This window comes from Ciconia boyciana, chromosome 21 (assembly GCF_034638445.1).
Source record: "Ciconia boyciana chromosome 21, ASM3463844v1, whole genome shotgun sequence".
Taxonomy (NCBI): domain Eukaryota; kingdom Metazoa; phylum Chordata; class Aves; order Ciconiiformes; family Ciconiidae; genus Ciconia; species Ciconia boyciana.
The window spans coordinates 2,064,801-2,084,479 of NC_132954.1; the positions used below are offsets into that span (position 1 = coordinate 2,064,801).

Sequence of the window (19,679 nt, forward strand, 5' to 3'; positions counted from 1 at the left end):
TCTATTTCTCAGTTTTGAATAAGTTTTTGATGAGAGGCTTTCACGGTTTAGCATTATGCTGCGGTGTTTGAACGCGTAAGTTTCAGGACTTAATAGTTGTCAAAAATGAAGACATTTTGGAATTAACCATGCCTTGCAGCCAGTCCTACCTCCCAAGGCTATATGCCTGCTGCCCCGAGGGCAGGAAGCTCTAAAAATCAGGTGATGTCTTCATGTTCCTGCTTTTAAAGGTCACATTTGTGGATCTTTATAATTGTAATGAATGGGAGAAAATGTACTTTTAAATGTGTAGAGGAACTGAGATTATTTTCTTCAGTCACATGTTTTAGGGTCTGTAACTTTGTGAAAAATACCAGCTACAGCTAGACCTCTTATTAGAAATAAAATACTAACACTGGCTTGGAAAAGCCCATATTTATTTATTTTTAAGAGGAACAGTGAAGAGCATCAGGTGTTGAAATCCCAGTGAAATCAAGTGTATTTAGGAATCCTTGAGTAAAATGGACCCAGTGATTTTTCTGTAAAAAGAGGTGGGTATTATCTGTGTAAGGGAGCTGATTCTTACCTACACAAGGTAGTTGATCAGTATATAAACAACATACACGCAGCTGAAATAATCTCCAGGGAGGTTAATTCTTAGGTTTAGGAATCATTCAGAGTAGTTATTTTAAACCAAAATCTGTATTAGTCCAAAATAAATTTATAAAGATAATTAAATAAAAATGTATGGCAAGGGATGTATGCAGTTTAACTGTAGCAGAATGACCTATAGCTTTACATATATATATATATATATATATATATATATATATATATATAAAAAAGATATATACGAATGATCTTTACTGACATGTTCTTTTCTCCTGTCAAGCAAAGTCTTTTGAATAAAATGCTAATTAGGTTATCAGTGTGGTTGTCAAAAATAGAACTGGGATGACAGCTAAATAGGACTGACTGAATATGAAGATTTCAGCTACGTTATCAAGCTGAATGAAAGCCTGGGAAAACTGAGTGTATCGACTGTTGCTCTTGGATTGTGAAAATTGCTCTAAGTACAAACAAGCAGTTTGTGTTATTGTTAAAGGCAGCACTTTTATTTAAAAAAAGAAAAGTAATTTTAACAGTCAGTTCTGTCGGTAAAAAAAATAAAAAGTCTTAGAAATTAAGACGAACAAAGAACGAACTGTTGGACCTGAGGAGCTTTTCTTCTCCTCAGAGCAGCAGTCAGACCTTCTTGGAAATGGGATGTGGGGAGGGCCAAGGCAGCAATTTGTGATTATTACAAGGTGGGTCTTTGAACTGAAACAGGAATTTAAATGGTTAGAGGCTGAGCTGATGAAATAGGGTGAGTTTGGGATGGATTTCCCATGGGAGCTTGGGCAGTCCTGGCTCAGGCAGTAATGGTGACGTATCTACCCGAGGAGCAGGCAGTGCTCGACGTCACGTTCTGGCTATTTTCTCATCCTGGCTGCAGCTTCCACCGTGGAGTGAAAAGTCCGTTGTAATTGTGGCATTGAGGGAACGTGCTGGTGGTGTGGGATATTTCTCATCTAGTAATGAAAATGAATTGCTCTTATGTCTCCTTCCTCTGAAACTGTCCAGGAGAACTTCAGCAGCATAATGGTGTTACTACAACAAAACCAGCTTTCCTTGTTTGGGTGCTCTGGCAGTAAAGGTGCTTTTACCCTGGCTACAGTCATTACAGTGGCCCTGAACGTGCAGTAGTGTGAGCGGGCGAAGCTTGCTTCCACAGGCCTCTTCTCTGCTATAAATAAATATCGTAATTGTCAGGTTCAGAAATGAAACTGCTGTTCAGCCCCGGAACGCTGCATGCCTCTCCCAGTAGCTCTTTCAAATAGACTGCTGAAATGCACCAGCAGCCCTTTCAGGCTGTCCTGCTGGTTGAACCCCAGCCGGCAGCTCAGCCCCCCCAGCCGCTCGCTCCCCCTGGTGGGATGGGGGAGAGAATCGGAAGAGTAAAAGTGAGAAAACTCATGGGTTGAGATAAAGACGGTTTAATAGGGAAAGCAAAAGCCGCACATGCAAGCAAAGCAAAGCCAGGAATTCCTTCACTGGAGGAATTCCTTCACTGCTGGAATTCCTTCAGTGCTGGAGATGGCAGGCAGGTGCTCAGCCGTCTCCAGGAAAGCAGGGCTCCATCATGCGTAACGGTGACTTGGGAAGACCCATCGCTCCGAACGTCCCCCCTTCCTTCTTCTTCCCCAGCTTTCTACACTGGGCATGATGCCGCATGGTCTGGAACAGCCCTTTGGGCAGTGGGGGTCAGCTGTCCCGGCTGTGCCCCCTCCCAGGTTCTTGTGTGCCCGGCAGAGCAGGGGAAGCTGAAAAGCCCTTGGCTAATGTAAGCACTGCTCAGCAACAACTAAAACATCTCTGTATTATCAACACTGTTTTCAGCACAAATCCAAAACATAGCCCCATACTAGCTACTATAAAGAAAATTAGCTCTATCCCAGCCAAAACCAGCAGACAGGCTTTTAGCAGTTTTGTGAAGTTCAGCCCGTAGCCTGGAAGGAGGCAGAAGACCCTGCTCGTGTTCAGCAAAAGCTGCTCAGCCCCTCTAGACCCCCCTGATGCCTTTTCTGCCATCGTGTGTTTGCCCCCAGGCTGGGGGCAGAGTGTCGGGGCACCCTTGGGAAGCTCGAGCACCCAGGGGTCGTGTCTTTCCAGCCTCCTCTCCTGGGACAAAGCCTTGTATTCGTCCACACACTCGGATCCAACTGGATTCCAGTCATATGGCTCAAGACGATGCCACCTGCTTGACCAGAAGTTCCTCCTAAAAATAACATCAGTGAGTTACGGAACATTAACTTGGTTCACAGTAATTGAGGTGATTACAGCAAATGGCACTTTAATATTTCAGGCATTTTTGTGGTCTTCTGGTGGTCTGCTGTGGCCCGGCACTCCGACCGTACGGTACCCAGAGCTCGCTCAGGGTTGACGTGGCCGTAATTCGGGTTCCTCAGCTTCACTCACTTTTCTGTTATCTCCTAGATCCGGCCTCACATCGCTACCCTGCGTAAATACACCTACGGCAAACACATTTTGGCCAAGCTGGAGAAGTACTACATGAAGAACGGGGTGGACCTAGGGCCCATTTGTGGGCCACCGAACGGTATCATCTGAAGCAGGGAACGGGGGAGGAGCTCACTGGCCATCCGGCATCTACAACCAGCAACCGACAATATTCCAATATACAGTTAGAACGTGTTTTATGGTTGCTAAACTGCTAAAAAAGAAAAGCCTTTGTAAATTTCTTTAATTTTATTATGCATAACATGTACTAATTATTTTTTTTAATTAACTAATTGCCCTGCTGTTTTACTGGTGTATAGAATACTTGTACATAGGTATCAAATGTACATGGAAGGCCACATTTTTGTTCACTGTTGTATCTATATTCCAAATGTGGAAACTTTCAGGGTGGTTGGTTTGAAGAAGACAAACAAAAAAAACCCGTTTTTAATTCATCTGCCTTGCAGGCAACTTTTTTGCAAATACCTGTTTTTTCTCCTTTTAGTCAAAAGTCAGCAAGAAGTTTGAATTTTAGTTAAATGGCACAAACGACACATTTAACGCTGTTTATAAATAAAAAAAAATTCAACTTGCTAAAGCTTCAGTTTAAAAAAAAGAATTAAGTTTTTGAAACTTTTTAATTGCCTTTTTTTTTTTTTTTTTAGTATAACATGCTAAAGGAGGTAGCTTCGCTGTCATTTTTGGGAAGAAAAGGTACACACCCAGAAAGTTTTTAAAGCGAGGGGGTGGGGGGCGGGTGTACTTGTTTACTGCCTACTCAGTTTGTTCTGTTAACATCGAGAGACACAATTTGATTATTTAGCATGAGGAAAAAAAAAAAATCCAACTCGGCTTTGGTCTTGCTTCTATAAATATATAGTGTATACTTGGTGTAGACTTTACATATATAAAAATTTGTAGTATTTTCTTGTTTTGATGTCTGATCTGTATCTATAATGTACCCTAGTAGTGGAACATACTTCTGACTGTACAATTGTACATTTGTAAACCTCTGTAATGTAAATGTGGAGAAGTTTGAATCGACATAAACCCGTTTTTTGGTAAGAAAAAAGAATTAGCAAAACCTGTGCATTTCAGTGTATATTCACACCTTTTATGGTCGTAGCATATAGTGTTGTATATTGTAAATTGTAATTTCAACCAGAAGTAAATTTTTTCTTTTGAAGGAAATGTTCTCTTTATACAGCCTAGTTAATGTTTAAAAAAAAAAAAATAAATGCTTGGTTTTATTTGTCACCTAGTTGAACAGTAGCGATCCTTTCTAAATGTTATACAAAAATGATTCAGTTCAAAATAGTGTTTTTTTGAATCTTAAAAAGTAATGTTTTGCTTATTTTGTGACAGTAAGAAACAAAAAGTGCAAAAGTACAGAATCCCCTAGTTTTCCTTACAATCAGAGTCCCTTTTCACCTTGTAAAGTGTGAATCACCTTCCCCTTTTGTACAGAAGATGAACTGTATTTTGCATTTTGTCTACTTGTAAGTGAATGTAACATACTGTCAATTTTCCTTGTTTGAATATAGAATTGTAACACTACACGGTGTACATTTACAGAGCCTTGTGTATATTTCCAATGAACTTTTTTGCAAGCACACTTGTAACCATATGTGTATAATTAACAAACCTGTGTATGCTTATGCCTGGGCGACTATTTTTTGTAACTCTTGTGTAGATTGTCTCTAAACAACGTGTGATCTTTATTTTGAAAAATACAGAACTTTGGAATCTGGCTTTGTGTTGGCTTTGAACAGCTGCAGGAGCCTGCCGCCCCCACAACTTTTTGCCTTTTTTATTCGAAAGGGCGGCTGTGCCCGCTCCGAGCAGCAGCTACACGAGGAAGAGGACGCGCAGAGCGACCCGCTCTCTACCGCTGCTTCCCGCTATGGCCATCCCTCCTCCTGGCCTCTGGGATTTTGGCTCTTTGGATTTCCGCCCCCCCTCTCTGAGCACACCTAAACCTCTTCAGAGCCCGAACAAACTCGTAGCACCCACAGCCTCCATCTCTGGGCAGTAAGTGGGAGACGAACAACCACCCAGTGTCTCTTGGTCGTTTTAAGCACTGCAACTCTCGCAGAGAGGGGCAGGGGATGATGTTCCCTGGTACCTCTCATCTTCTGCTCGTGCCCTCCTCTGCCGCTGTCATCCTCCGGCCCTCTTTGCAGCCTGGGTTGGTGGTCCGTGGAGTCGATGGCTGTGCGGAGGCTGTTCGTATTCTCCTCCTCTTCTTCACTTTTTGGGGCGGGGGGAGGAAGGGTGCTGGGAGGGGATGGGGAAGCTGCAGCCGGCAGTCGAGGTGGGGATGCCCCAGCAGCGTTGAGTGCCACGATGTTTTCTGTCTCATTGAGAGAACTGCTAGAAAAGCAAGAGCAAACACCCAGCTCGTGTTCCCACAGGGACTTTCCCAGTGCCCAGCTCTCCCTCCCGAGAGGTAAGGCTCAGCTCGGAGCCCGGCCCTGGGCGAGCAAGGTTAGGACTGTCCTCACCTGCGTCGCGTCCCACCCCTACTCCACGTTCATCTGCTGCCCAGCCCATGTTCTCGTGCAACTTCTCGGCCTGCCTTTGTCCTTTATCCCCCCAGTTCCCCGCCTCGGGGAAGCTCCAGCTCTGCGTTTCATCCCGTGTGACCCTTGCTTGGGGAGAAAATTGGCCTCTTCTTAAGACCAATTTTTCTTCATTTACCAGTGTGAAGGACCTTCCCTGTCCCTGTGGTGCAGTTCAGCGGCTGCTGCTTTTAAAGACCTTTTCTGAAGGTTATTGTGAGAATAATTTGGGAAATCCTGAGACGTTTGAGCACTTGTGCAAATAGGGTGATGTGTGGTAAATTGATGGAGGGGAAGAAACTTCCCGTTTTACAGGAAATTAATTTTTTGGCTCAGGGCATTAAAGAGGTTTGATTTTGGAGTACGTGTCAAATTACTGATCCTTCCCACGCTGCCACTTTCTTCTTCTCACCCCTCAACAAAAACCAATACCCCTGTGGCCTGGCAGTGGTTTTAATCAGTTTTCACACCTGTTGTTAAATTTAGTGGAGAGAGCTGACTTGGGCTTTCTGACACCTTTTTTGCCCTGGGTTTAAAGCCAGCCGGTGCAATAAGCAACAGCCATCGCGCTGAGCCCCGAGGTTACCCACGTCCGGGAGCCTTTGGGGCTCTCATAGCTCTTTAACACTTTGTTTAACCCAGGGTGTTTAAGCAGCTCAGCTCAGCAGCAGCGTGGCTGTGGATTTGGGGCAGAACGTGGCGAAAGCAAGCGATTTTTTTTTTAAGTTTAATGTAAATTAGCATTGAGCATGTATCTCGGGTTCAAGAGTGGGGTGAGAGTCTGCCCAGGCTCCGTCTTTCTTCTGGACACCCGTAGGTCTGGGGTTAACCCTGGGCATCCTTCCCACCACGGCAGCGGCAGCAAAGGTGTTTAGGAACCAATTCCGTGGTTTTAGCTCTTGCCCAGACCTGCAAACTCCTGCTCCGCGCCTGGCCTGGGGGAAGGATCCGGCCAGCAGCGCCTGAGCGCTGGCACGGCTGGGGCCCAGCCTGGGCAGCCGCCCCACGGCCGGCGGTGTTGGCCCGGCCGGGGTGAGGGAGGGGGCACGGCAGGGCCCTGCCGGGAAGGACTCGGCTGGGTCGCTCCGCGCGGGCCCAGCTTTGGTTACTCCTGAGCATGGCTGCCGGTCGCTGCTGGAGAAGGGATGTGAAGGGGTCCATCGCATCAGCCGGGGTCCATCGCGTCAGCTGGGGTCCATCGCGTCAGCCGGGGTCCATCGCGTCAGCCGGGGTCCATCGCATCAGCCGGGATCCATCGCGTCAGCCGGGGTCCATCGCGTCAGCCGGGGTCCATCGTGTCAGCCGGGATCCATCACGTCAGCCGGGGTCCATCACGTCAGCCGGGGTCCAACACATCAGCCGGGGTCCATCGCGTCAGCCGGGGTCCATCGCGTCAGCCGGGGTCCATCGCGTCAGCCGGGATCCATCACGTCAGCCGGGGTCCATCACACCAGCCAGGATCCAACACATCAGCCGGGGTCCATCGCGTCAGCTGGGGTCCATCGCGTCAGCTGGGGTCCATCGCGTCAGCCGGGGTCCATCGCGTCAGCCGGGATCCATCGCATCAGCCGGGGTCCATCGCGTCAGCCGGGGTCCATCGCGTCAGCCGGGGTCCATCGCGTCAGCCGGGGTCCATCACGTCAGCCAGGATCCAACACATCAGCCGGGGTCCATCGCGTCAGCTGGGGTCCATCGCGTCAGCCAGGATCCAACACATCAGCCGGGGTCCATCGCGTCAGCTGGGGTCCATCGCGTCAGCCGGGGTCCATCGCATCAGCCGGGGTCCATCACGTCAGCCAGGATCCAACACATCAGCCGGGGTCCATCGCGTCAGCTGGGGTCCATCGCGTCAGCCGGGGTCCATCGCATCAGCCGGGGTCCATCGCATCAGCCGGGGTCCATCACGTCAGCCAGGATCCAACACATCAGCCGGGGTCCATCGCGTCAGCCGGGATCCATCACGTCAGCCGGGGTCCATCGCGTCAGCCGGGATCCATCACGTCAGCCGGGGTCCATCGCGTCAGCCGGGGTCCATCGCGTCAGCCAGGATCCAACACATCAGCTGGGGTCCATCACGTCAGCCGGGGTCCACCACGACACCCAGAGTCCATCACATCAGCCGGGATCTATCACATCAGCCATAAACCGTCATGTCAGCCGGGGTCCGTCACGACACCCGGGTTCTGTCACATCGTCCGGGATCCACCGCGCACCCTGGCCTGACGGAACAAGCTCTCCCGCTTCCAGCGGGGCCGCGGCGGGGCGGAGAAGGACCCCGCGGCAGCCGGGCAGCGCCTGCCCCCCCCGGCCCCCTCCCGTGGGACCCCGACTCCCGTGTGCGGGCACCTCTGTCGCTCCTCCGCGCCTCGGGGCCACCCCGCGGGCGACGGCCCCTGGGTGGGGCCCCGCGGGCCTTCGGCCTCCTGCTCCGTCCCGCGGGGGCAGCGCGGCGGAGCTGCAGGGGTGGCCGCGGCCGCGGCGGGGCGGTGCAGCCCCGGCAACGCGCCCCGGGCCCCGCTCCGCGCCCTGCCCTGCCCCAGGGACCCCCCTGCCCCAGGGCGCCCCATCCCCTCCCCCAGGGCCCCCCATCCCCTCCCCCAGGGACCCCTCCTCCCCCAGGGGCCCCTCCCCTGCCCCACGGCCCTCCCCTTCCCCAGGGCCCCTATCCCCTCTCCCAGGGACCCCCTCCCCTGCCCCAGGGATCCCCCTGCCCCAGGGCCCCCATCCCCTCCCCCAGGGACCCCTCCTCCCCCAGGGGCCCCTCCCCTGCCCCACGGCCCTCCCCTTCCCCAGGGCCCCCTATCCCCTCTCCCAGGGACCCCCCTCCCCTGCCCCAGGGACCCCCTCCTGCCCAGAGTCCCCCTCCCCTGCCCCAGGGACCCCCAGGACCCCGACCCATCCCCGCGGTGTTTCTGCACCACCCAAAGCCTTGCCCCGCGTTTTACCCCCCGCCAGCTTCTCGCTGATGAAATTAATACACCTTTTGTTTGGGGTTTTTTTTTTTTTTAATTATTAGTTTGGATCCTGCTAATTACAGCACAATTAAACCAGAGAGAAGTGGCTCAGGTGAAGACCCCGAGGCAGCCCCCCCCCCACGATGTTTCACACCCCCAAAGAGGAGGGGTGCCCTGGGCTCCCCATCGAGCGGGGCCCGGGGAGGGAGCTCCGCCGCGGGACGGGCCCAGCTCTCCCCGTCCGGGGGCCGCAGCTCCATTTTTAGCTGAAATTTGGCCGATTTCCCCTCCTAACCCGGCGGTGCTGGGAGGGCAACGCCCCTCATTCCAGGTAATCCCCCCCGCTCCCCCCTTGACCCCCTCCCGGCGTGCATTTTGCATTCAGATGAGGTGCTTGATGAGAATCTGAGTATATTTTTAGGCTTTTCACAGAAAGCGTGTGAAAGCCATTAGGAGGAATTACACGTGTGTGAGAAACAACTCATTTATATCCCATACCGTCTGTTCCCAGCTCACCCACAGCTACTGCCTCCCGGGCCCATCGGGGTGACCGAACACCCAAATTTGGAGCAAAGTCACCCCAGGGTCACCCATCAGCCACACGGAAGTCGCTGCCATGACAAGGGACTGCCCTGTCCGCTGGTCCCATTTTTTTACCCTCCATTATCCCTCTTTTTTGGAAAGGGGAAACTGAGGCACGGTGCTGTGGGGCTGGCCAAGCTGTTGGGCATGCGGCTGGGAGCGAGTCCCGGCTCTGCCCGGAGGATTTTCCCCTCTGGGGTCGTACCCCCACGCAGGGCTGACTGAGGGCCCCACGGAGGGGAGGCGCAGGGAGCGGGGCAGGGTGGGGGGCCCAGCCTGGAGGCAGATCCCAGGGCCCCCATCTGCCCCTGGTTCCTGTCCCCCATCCACCCTGAGGTGACCCCATCTGCCCCAGGATCCCCCCATCTGCCCCTGGGCCCCACCCATCTGCCTGTTGATCCCTCCCCATACTCCCCTGCGTCCCCCCATCTACTCCTGGGCCCCCCAACTGCCCCATTGCCTCAGCACCACCCCGTCCACCCTGGCTTCCCCCATCTGCCCCAGGATCCCTGCTCCATCTGCCCCTGCTCCCCCAGATTCCCTGCGTGCCTACAATCTGTCCCAGGTCTCCCCCATATCTACCTTTGGGTCCCCCATCTGTCCCAGGTCCCCCCATCTGCCCTAGTCCTCCTCTCATCTATCCCTGGGTACCCCTCATCTGCCCCTGGTCCCCCTGAATCTACCCTTGCCCCCATCTACTCCTGGGTCCCCACATCTGTCCCCAGGGCCCCTCATCTACCCCTGGATCCCCCCAGTCTGTCCCAGTTCCCCCCTATATCTACCCCAGGGTCCCCCTATCTGCCCCAGGCCCCCTCATCTACCATTGGGTCCCCTCCACTTGTCCCAGGTCCCCCCATCTACCCTTGGATCCCCCATCTGTCCCAGGGTACCCCCAGCTACCCCTGGGTCCCCACATCTGCCCCCAGGTCCCCTCACCTACCCCTGGATCCCCCCGCTCTGCCCCAGAGCCCCCCATATATATCCCACGGTCCCCCCTCATTTGCCCCAGGCTCCCTCATCCGCCCTTGGGTTCCCCCATCTGTCCCAGGTCCCCCCCATCTACCCCAGGGTGTCCCCCCCCATCCCGCTCCCCCCGGGCCGGGTCCGGGGGCTCCCCCGGCGGCGGGGCCGGGCCGGGCCGGGGCGGGGCGGGGCGGGGCGGTCGCTGCCGGGCCGGGAGGGAGGGCGGGAGGGGGACACCGGGCTTGGGGCGGGGGGGGGCGGCCCGGCGCTTCCTGCGGGGCGGGGGCGCGGGGCGGCGCGGCGGCGGCCCGCACCCACACCCGCGCCCGCGCCCGCACCCACACCCACACCCACACCCACACCCACACCGCCTCCCGCGGGCGGCGGCAACAAAGGCCCTTCCCCGCCCCCGCCGCCGCCTCCCGCCGCCGCTGCAGCCGCCGCCGCCAGCCGTCCTTGCGGCAGGAAGATGCCCGGGGAGGTGCCGCCGCCGGCGCCCCGGGGGCTGCGGAGCCTCGCGGTGCTGCTGCTGCTGCTGAGCGCCCGCGCCGCGCTGGTGAGTGCGGGCGGCACCGGCACCGGCACCGGGCGGGGGGCGAGGGGGGGACCGGCATCGGCGTCGTGCGCGGACTGGCCGCCGGGCCGGGGGGGTGGGGTGGGACCGGCATCGGCATCGTGCGTGGACCGGCACGGGGCGGGGGGCACCGGCACCGGGCGGGGGGCGCGGGACCGGTATCGGTATCGTGCGTGGACCGGCACGGGGCGGGGGGGATGGGACCGGCATCGTGCACGGACTGGCCCCGGGCAGGGCGACCGGTACTGAGGCTGGCGGCGGGGGACGTGGGAGCAGCCCCGGGCACGGACCGGTCCGGGCAGGGGCACCGGCAGCTGGCGGGGGGCTGGGACCGGCATCGGTATCGTGGGTGGACCGGCACCGTGCGGGGGACCGGCACCCGACTGGGGAGGGCGGGGGCTGGCAGCGGCAGCCCGCGGGGGGGGGCGGCACCCCCGCGCCCGGCGTGGGGGGTCCCGGAGCCAGCACCCTGCGGGGGTAGTGGGGACCGGCTGCCTGCTGGGGTGGGGTCGGGCCGACACCCTGCTGGGGGGTCTGGGACTCCGCTGCCCACCCTGGGGCTCGCACCCTGCTGGGGGGGGCACCCAGCTCCCGCGGGGCTCCGGCGCCCAGCACCCTGCTCCGCGCCAGACCCCCCCCCGCCTGCACCCCCCCTGCCTGCGCCCCCCCCCCGCCCACAGCCGCAGGCCCCCGCGGGCAGCGCAGGCAGCAGCCGGTGCCCCCCGGGCAGTGCTGGGGCAGGGGCTCGGCCCGGGGTGCGGGCAGGGGGGGGCAGGAGCGGGGAGAGGGGGCAGGCGGGTGCCGGGGCCCTGCCGGGTGCGTGGGGAGGGGGACGCAGGCAGATGCCGTTTGAAGGTCGTGGGGAAACACGCCTTAAAAATAACCCCGCGGGGGGGAGAGGGAGGAAAATCCCGCTGCTGCCCACTCCCGCTTTCCGGTGGGAGAAGTAACTTGGGGGGTTTTGCCCCGGCCCTGCAGGCACCGAGCCCCGCCTGCCCCCCCGCCTGCCCCCGGGACCCTCTCTTGCACCTCCAGCCCTGTGCAGGGGAGATGCAGGCAAGCCCTGCCTGCTGCCTGCCCCTTGCCCGCACCGGCATTGCCCCTCGCTGCCCAGGCTCTTCCCAGGAGGTTTCCCAGCTCACGGGAGAGGATTTCGACGTTGGCAGGAGGAAGGGGTTGTGTCCGTGGTTTCTCGTGGCACTTCCAAAACCTCTTCTTCCCACCGCCGCCACGCTCCGGCTGGGAAACCCTCCACTGGAGCCACCCTGCCCTGCCTGCACCCTGCCCTGCCTGCACCCTGCCCAGCGCTCGCTCTTCCGTGAGCCGCTTATGGAAGCATTTGGGGGACCCAGGGTGGCTTTGCGGGGCGCTGGCTGTTGGGTGATGCTCTACGGGAAGGATCCTCCTGCAACGAGGAGATGCTTTTCCCACGCAACCGGTTGTGCTCCAGGGCGTTGGGAGACGCAGCCGCTCTGGGAGGAATGGGAGGAAGGCTGCCTCCTCTTCCTCTCTTCAAGAGGGGAAGAAGTCCCAGGGCCTGGCTGCTCGCCAGCGCACGACCTGCTGCATTAAATAACCCAGAGCTCTTCCCCATCCTCCTGGGGTTCTGGTTTGTGGGTGCCGTGGCTGGCACCCCCATTTCTGCGGGGCAGCGGGTGCATGCACGGTGTTTGCCCGGCTTTCCCGGCAGCCGTTCTTCCCCCTCCCAAAGAGCCAGATGCAACTTCGGTGTTTCTGAGGAGGCTGCTGAGCTGTTACTGCGAAGACCATCAGGTGCGTGATTTACTCATGCGAGCGGCGATAAATATTGTGGCTCCCGGCGATGTCGTGCGGCCGCTTGCGCGGTGTTTCAAAGGGCAGATTATTAAGCTGAATATTGCGCTTTGCCATTGATCTGGGGAAGCCCGAGCTCTGCCGCGATTCCGTCGCTGGGCGCCCACGGCAGCGAGAAGTGTGTGTGGCCACACCGGCGTCTCCAACACCCGGGGCAGATGTGGGGTCGGCTGCTCGCTCCCCCCCCCCCCCCAATAAGTTTTTCCCCCTTCCTCATTTGGGGAATTTTAGTTGCCGGCTGGTGGATGACGATGCGGGCGGTTGCTGGCATTTACTGAGGATAATTAGGCAGGAAAGGTTACGGGCTTGTTAAATGCCAGGATGGGAGGCGATGGGATGCTGGGATGCTCCTGGGGACCATGGAGCAGGGCTGGGGGGACACAGCCCGGGGAGGGAGGGGGCTGCTTTCCCCTGTGAGGGATGCTCCAGGGGACATCAGGCATCCTCACCTGGAGAGGACCGAGGTCTCTCCTCTCTCCCCTTCCGTTCGCTGAAGCTTTTAAATCGTTCGGTCTTGTTGGACAAAGTCTCGGCTTCTCCCTGGGCTCACCGGGATGGGAAGCAATGACTTGGCACAGCTCTGGTGCATCCCAGCTGGCTGCCGTGATAATGGGATGGGGGATGGATTTGGGGGTCCCCGTCCCCCCAGTGAGGTTGTGCAGGCAACTGGGTAATGCTGCCGGCAAACCCTGTGCCAGATCCTGGTCCCTACCAGGGAGCCCTTCTCCGGAGCAGCACCCGGAGAATTAATGAATATTTGCGCTGCGGAGACGGGACAAGTAACTCTGGCTCCCGTTGGAACCGAGCCCACGAGCTCCCTGGGACGGGCCCAGCGCTGCATCTCCCTGTCCCCGGCCCGGGGGAGCGCGGAGGGACGGGGGCTGCGGCCTCGGCACAGGGACGTGGCGTTGCTGGAGCATTTGGGAACCATAACGAGTCTCCCGGGACTCAGCACTTCCCTTTGATCTCGTGATGGCTGTGATCCCTCTTGGCCCCGGGTTTGGGGAAGCTGGGATCGGTCCCTTTAACCCTTCGTGTGCTGCTGTGGGAGTGCTGCGGGGCAGGGGCTGCCTCTCCTGGCGAGACCCGATCTGGCGGTAGGTTTTCCCAACAGTGTCATGGACACGCAGGTTTGGTTCTGGCCGGGATTCCCCAGGGCTGTGAAGCTCACGAGCGCACCCTGTCCATCCCTGCCGACCCCCATCTCCTGCCTCATCGCTCTGGAGCCGTCTACGGACCGCTTTGAGAGAGGACGAGGTCTGGACCTGTTTGGGAGATCCAGGCAGCTCGGTGGAGAGGAGCCCCTGCCTCAGCCATGCCCGTGGTGAGCTCAACCCCTTATTAGACACCCGAGAATCCAAGAGCAGTCTGTTTTCTGCACAGCTGGGAGAGCTGGCTGCTCCCCACCCTGCAGACCACACGCAGACTGGGGGGGTTGCTCCTTCCTCCTCCTCTTCCTCCTCCTCCGCACAGGGGCTCAGTGGGCAGCTGGGATGCTGGCAGCCCGAGCGGCATCAGGGACCGTTTGGGGACAGAGCGGGCAGGGGGAGAGGGCAGCGCCACCAGCACTGCTCACGTTAATTAGATGCAGGCAAAGCATGGGCTGATGAGCTTTAATCAGCGAGGGTGGCCCGGGTGCTGGGCTGTGGTGAGATGCGGGGGGAGCGGTGCATCCAGCCAGCCCTGTGTGACACCCCCGGTCCGGGGACCCCGAGTCCCTCGGTGTGCTGGGGAAGGATGCTTTGCCTTGGCCCCGGCTGGCTGGCCGAGCCGCGAGCTTAGGGATCAACTTGTCACCTTAATTACTGAGAGCGTTGATTAGCTGTAACCTTTCCGCAGGTCCCGGTGGCTCACGTCCCTGTCCCCGCTGGAGCTTTGCCTGGGACGGCCCCAGGGCTGCACTGCTTTGGGGCCAGCCTCATCCTGCTCCTCTGTGTAGGGTATCGGGAGGTGATGTTGATTGAGTCCCAGAGCCTGTTTCCATGGGGCTCTTCCAGCGAGGGTAAATGTGGTCCGGCATCCCTTGCTCCTTGCAATCCCTTAAAACCCACCCTTGGCTCAATCCGGAGGGCTGATGGGGAACGTGGGACCCAGACATGCCCCACGGCCCCGCAGAGGTTTGGGGTTGAGCATCCACCTCCCCCTGCAGAGGATCTGGAGGTTTCAGCATCCCCCGCAGCTCTGGGTCCCACCGGTACCGACGTGGGGGCTTGGGGGTTTGCAGGGCACCCTGTTCCCATGATGTTAGCCAGTGGTCTGGGGCCAGCAGCTCCCCGGTAGCCAGCCCGGCACTGGGGCCGCGGGAGGTCTTTCCCTTCTGAGGTTTGTGGGTGCTCTGGGGGCTGCTGTGAAATTGTGTGTCATGTAACAGGTTTGCTAGGACTCAGCCTGGCTCCCGGGGGGGTCGATTTGCACTCCCTGGTGTGAGCTGGGGTAAAGTGGTGGTTTGACCCAGCGCTGTTTGTAGGGACATCCCAGCTCTCCCCATCCAGCTGTGCTCAGCACCCAGCTCCTTCCTCTTATGAGAAAGAGGTAAAGCAAGTTCATGGGAAACTGAGCAAATAAAAAAGAAAAAAATAAAATAAAAAAAAGGGTCCCAGAGCTTCTCAAGGGGCACAGGGTCCTCTGGCCACTGGCACCTCTTGTCCCTGCCTGTTTGTGGCGTGGGCGAAGTGGGGGTTAAGTCCCCAAGTGTCCCTAAGGCTCCTTTTCCTCTCGGAAGAGCGGCTGGGAGACGCGTGTGGCAGCCCTGGGAGACGGCAGCCAGGCCAGGAGAATGCCGGTCCCCAGCGCGACGTGAGCCGGGTACCAAACCCCGCCGGGCTGGTCAGCCGGGAAGGCACCGAAGCCGGGGCTGGGCCCTGGGGGACGGCCGCCTTTCCCTCCCTGAACCTTTAAAGACTTAAAAATAGTTTTAGGTCGGGGTGTTAATTCTATACCCACGTCCTCGTCCCACCGAGCTTTCCCCACGCTCGGAGTGGGGCAGGGAGGCCGAGTCCAATCGCATCCTTGCACCCTGCGTGGCTCTAGGTGTGTTTTTTGCTTTTGTTCTGCTCCTCAATGCCTGTACCCGGCACTCGGCATCTCTGCAAACCCAGCCTCGGCACTCAGGAGATGGGAAGCAGTTATCTGGGGGGAGAAACCCACTTCAGCGTGTGGTTTGGCATCCCCTGGGCGCAGCGGGCAGGGACCTTCGCTGGAGCTCTGATCCGCAGCATCCCGCATCGCCCCCCTTCCCTCTACATCCTCCCCGCTCTGGTTAGTGCCCGCAGGAGGCTCCTTTGGCTCAGGACCCCGGGGAGCTGCCAGAGAAGGATTTATCCTGCAAAACGGGTGATGCCATCGAGCCTCTCGCAGGCAGAAATGGGGACGTGCCTCTGTTTTTCACCCCGGCAGTGGCAGCCTGGCCCCGGCAGAAGATGCTCGTCCGTCGCCGGCCGTGTCCCTGGAGATGGTGCGACAACACGTGTGCGGAGGGAGGAGCGGCGGCTGCCAGAGAGGTTTTCCCAGCTTTTCCACCCTCGCTTTGTGCTTTTCCCTGTTCCCTTGATGAGGTGCTTTATAGAGGGGGAAAAAATATTTGCCATCCAGAGTGTCCAGCGGTCCTTTGCCTCCCCCGGCCATGGCTTTCACAAGCTGCAGCCAGTGCCCCACTCCGGGGAGAGCGGAGGTGGGAGGAAGGGCGGCGGGGCGAAACAGAGGGCTTTTTGTGGCAACGCATACATCTTTCCCAGTTAATTAATTTGACATTTATGCCGAGCTTCTCGTGCAAAGCTCCCGAGCGTTTCGGCGACCTTCGTGTGCAAAGCGCGGGGCAAAGGCCCCCCTTTGTGCCCAGCCCCGCGGGGCAGGACAGGAGCAGCCTTTCTGCTGGGGGTCAAGGCAGGGGGGAAGGATGTGGCTGGGTCCAGGCAGAGGGCAGCTCCTGGGGCTGCTGAACTGAGCCTGGTTGCAGCATCCGCCCCCCCCCAAACTGTGTTTTTTGGGGTCTTGCTGTGGTCAGGAAGGAATGAGATAGAACCTGGGGTCTTGCGGGTGGCACAGGAATGCTCCTTTTTGCTGTTGGGAAGGTGAAAGCATTTTTAGAGCTAGTTCTTTTAAGGCTTTTTGTTAAAAGTGGCTCAAAAAGTTAGTTCTGGCCCTGGTTAAATCAGTATTTAAGCCAGCTGTGGTGGTGCATGCGATGCATTGAGCAGATGGAGGGGACAGCACTGATTTGGGGTGAACAGCGACGGGTACTGCTGCGGTCCCCACCCAGGGAGCGATGCTCCCCAAACCTTGCATCCCCCTTTTCCACATCAACATCCCAGAATAGGCAACTTCATCCCTCTCCGCTCTGATGGGGATGTTCGCTCTGCCCCAGCCACGCGATGGGCCCCGCCGAGACGGAGGCTGCGTGTGTTTACATCTCTGCGGCCACGATGCAAAGCATCTCCCTCCCTCGGAACAGCTTGGCCGTGGCTCAAACTATTTATTTCAAGACAAAAATAACAGCAGCAACCTCAGGGCTGCTGCTTCTTTCCCGGCCGATGGCAAAACAAGGATTATTTTAGCAAGAGGGGAGGGAAAAAAACCTCAATGTGGGGGAGCCCGGGCACGTGTCCCCACCGCTGCAGCCCCAATGTGGGACCCAAATCAGGGCCCATCGGGGCGGAGGAGGCGGGAGCCGAGGAGAAGCATCGTCTCTCAGGCAACACAGAGCACAACTTGTTGGCAAAACAGTTTATTTGCCAAAAAATGCTGTTTTCCAGAGGAGGAGGAGGGGAATGAAGCTATTTTATGGGCCACGTTGGTCAGGCTGAATAACTGCTGAGAAGGGCGGGCAGTCCTGAGTGCAAGTTTGGCTTGGTTTATAAGTGATGCTCGCGTTAGCAAATGTCAAAAATATAGCAGAGGGCTGCATTTTGGGGAAAGATAGTGGGAGTTTTGGTCCAAAATGGGCATTAAAAAAAATCTTATTTCTTATTTTTTGCAAGGAAAGCTATAACTGAACAGAAAGCCCCTGTGTTTCTCTCCTACCCCAGAGCAGTTTTCCCTGCAGAGGCAGCGAGTGGTGCCAGCACGGAGCATGCAAAGAGCTTTACTGCCCCAAACTAGATGTCAGTCCACCATTTCCAGCTCATTTAAGGCAAATTTGGGTCCACCGGGCTCCTAACAACTTTTCTAGGTGCTGCCTGGCCTAGGGATGCCTGTTGTGCCCCGAGATGCTGCTGGGAACCGTCTCCATCGCACCCCATAAAGATTAATCAGAGGAAGCTGGAATAATGTATTTTTTCCCCCATTTTGGGGGCTTTTTCACAAGTAGCATCATCCAGCCTTCAGCTGTCCTTCTCCCTCATGCGCAGGCTGTACACGCATTTGCTCAATGCATGTACAGGTGAGGGTGTCGTGGGAATCTCCTGCCACCAGGACGAGGGTATTTTAAGAGCCGGAGCTGAGTGTCACCGGAGATGGCACTTGCGGGGAGTGTGGGGAGGAGGCAGGGACCGGCACTTAAACAGCTCCGAAGCCCTGGCTCCGGCCCAGTGGAAAAACCCAGAGCTGCCAGGTATTTGTTGATGAAACGGGATGATTTTATGCAGCTCCAGCAATGCTTTAACCCGTGCCCGGGAGGCTGCTCGGAGTGCAAGGTTCTGTTTTTTGGAGGCGCTGGGAGAGATGTCCACCGTGTCCCCGTGACGTTGGGGTGCTTTGGTCCTTGGCCGGTGTCACCGCAGGTGTCACCTCTTCTCACCTCCTCTTCTGGGACAGATAATGCAGAATATAATAAATCAGCTTTGTAGAGTGCTCCCCTCTGCCTGAGGCCTGACGAGCTCGGTGCACCCCAGCCCGAGCAGCGTGCTTGGGTGCCAGGGGGCTGCGACCTGGAGCACCCACTCCTCGTGCTCCCGTGGCACCAATGAGTGCTAATTAAGCCCTAATTAGCCACCAGTGGCTGCAAGTCAGTGCCCCGCCAGCATGCATGCCTCGCGTCCCGTGCTGTGCTGCTGCCATTGCCTCTGTCAGATGATTGCAAACCTGGGTGGGATCCTGGGGTTAATTAGCCTGGTGTTAATTAGGGAGTGCGCCAACCTGTCTCTGCTGATGGGGAAACCGGGGTGTTAAACGGGGAGCTGGGCATCAAAGAAGGACTCGAGGCATGGAGGGCAGTGAGCTGGGATGACATAGGGTCCTGTGCTGGGCTTAGTGGCCGCGGGGCATCGTCAGCCCAGCGGGCTCCCTGCGGACCTGCAGGTGCTGGAGGTGGCGGAGCTGCACCGGGCTGGGATGCTCAGGTGAGCAGAGCCGCCCGGGATACAGCACCCGGCCTCTGTAATCTGCTGGTTTTGTTTTCTCCTGGCACTGAAAGGAGCTGTTTCTCTGTGTTTATCAGTAAATAATTGTTTTGGGTGCAACTTGCTCGTTAGCTGCCTGGCAAGCTGCAATTAGGCTGTGGGAGAGGGCTGCAGGGAGGGTTAGCAAGCTGGCCTGGCTCCTCGGGGTCCCCTGTGGCATTGGGGCATCTCCTGCGGTGTTGGGGTGCTGGGGCTGTGGGGGCTTGCATTGCTGGGCAGGACCCTCTGGATTTTTGGGGTGTTAGTTATGAGCCACATCCCTCGGTGCTGTAATTGAGGTGATGCAGCTGGTTATCCCTTTTTGCCTTTAATTGGGATTAATTAATGCCTGCCCCTCCAACTCGAGGTGCCTGTCCCATCTCCAGGCTGCGGCGTTTAAAGCCATGCACAGGACCTTGCAGCGTGGGTCACGCCATCCCCAAATGTCCCTACGTAGATGTCCTTAAAGCCACCGTGAGTGATCCCCAGGGATGTTCGTGCGGAGGTGGGTAGATGCTCTTCATGCGGGGGGAATCATCGCAGCCCTGCTCCATCCAGGATGCTTGGTCCTGGATGGGAACAGGTCCTGGCCGTGGAGCATCCTGAATCCCTTTATTTTCCATGGCGAGAGCTCTTAAACACCCAGCCAAGGGCTGGAGGAGGAGGAGGGTGGGAGGGAAAGCTCTTGCTACCGTGGAGGAAGAGAGAGGGGATCGTTGAACGTGGCGTGGGGATCAGATGGGCACAGCTGGGTTTGCAGGGATGGCCCGGTACCCACGGGCTGGTCCCTGGCTCATCGTCCCTCACAGGGACGTACGCGTCCCTACGGACACTTCTCCACCGGTGGCATCCCGCAGCAGTG

At 57.4% G+C, this 19,679-nt stretch overlaps 2 protein-coding genes across 14 annotated transcripts in view; both read left to right on the forward strand.

Moving 5' to 3' along the window:
• The window catches only part of PUM1 (pumilio RNA binding family member 1), a 78,003-nt gene extending 73,217 nt beyond the window's left edge, over positions 1–4,786 (forward strand). For all 13 annotated transcript variants that reach the window (XM_072885452.1, XM_072885455.1, XM_072885453.1 and 10 more), the window contains one exon: positions 3,016–4,786. In XM_072885452.1, coding sequence (XP_072741553.1) covers positions 3,016–3,147 — 132 coding nt within the window. In that variant the 3' untranslated portion in view covers positions 3,148–4,786. The remainder of the gene's footprint in view (positions 1–3,015) is intronic.
• A 5,641-nt stretch (positions 4,787–10,427) lies between these two features.
• Positions 10,428–19,679, forward strand: part of SDC3 (syndecan 3) — a 45,146-nt gene continuing 35,894 nt past the window's right edge. Inside the window, exon 1 of the mRNA XM_072885046.1 lies at positions 10,428–10,652. Within this exon, the coding sequence (XP_072741147.1) occupies positions 10,566–10,652 (87 nt within the window). The 5' untranslated portion in view covers positions 10,428–10,565. The remainder of the gene's footprint in view (positions 10,653–19,679) is intronic.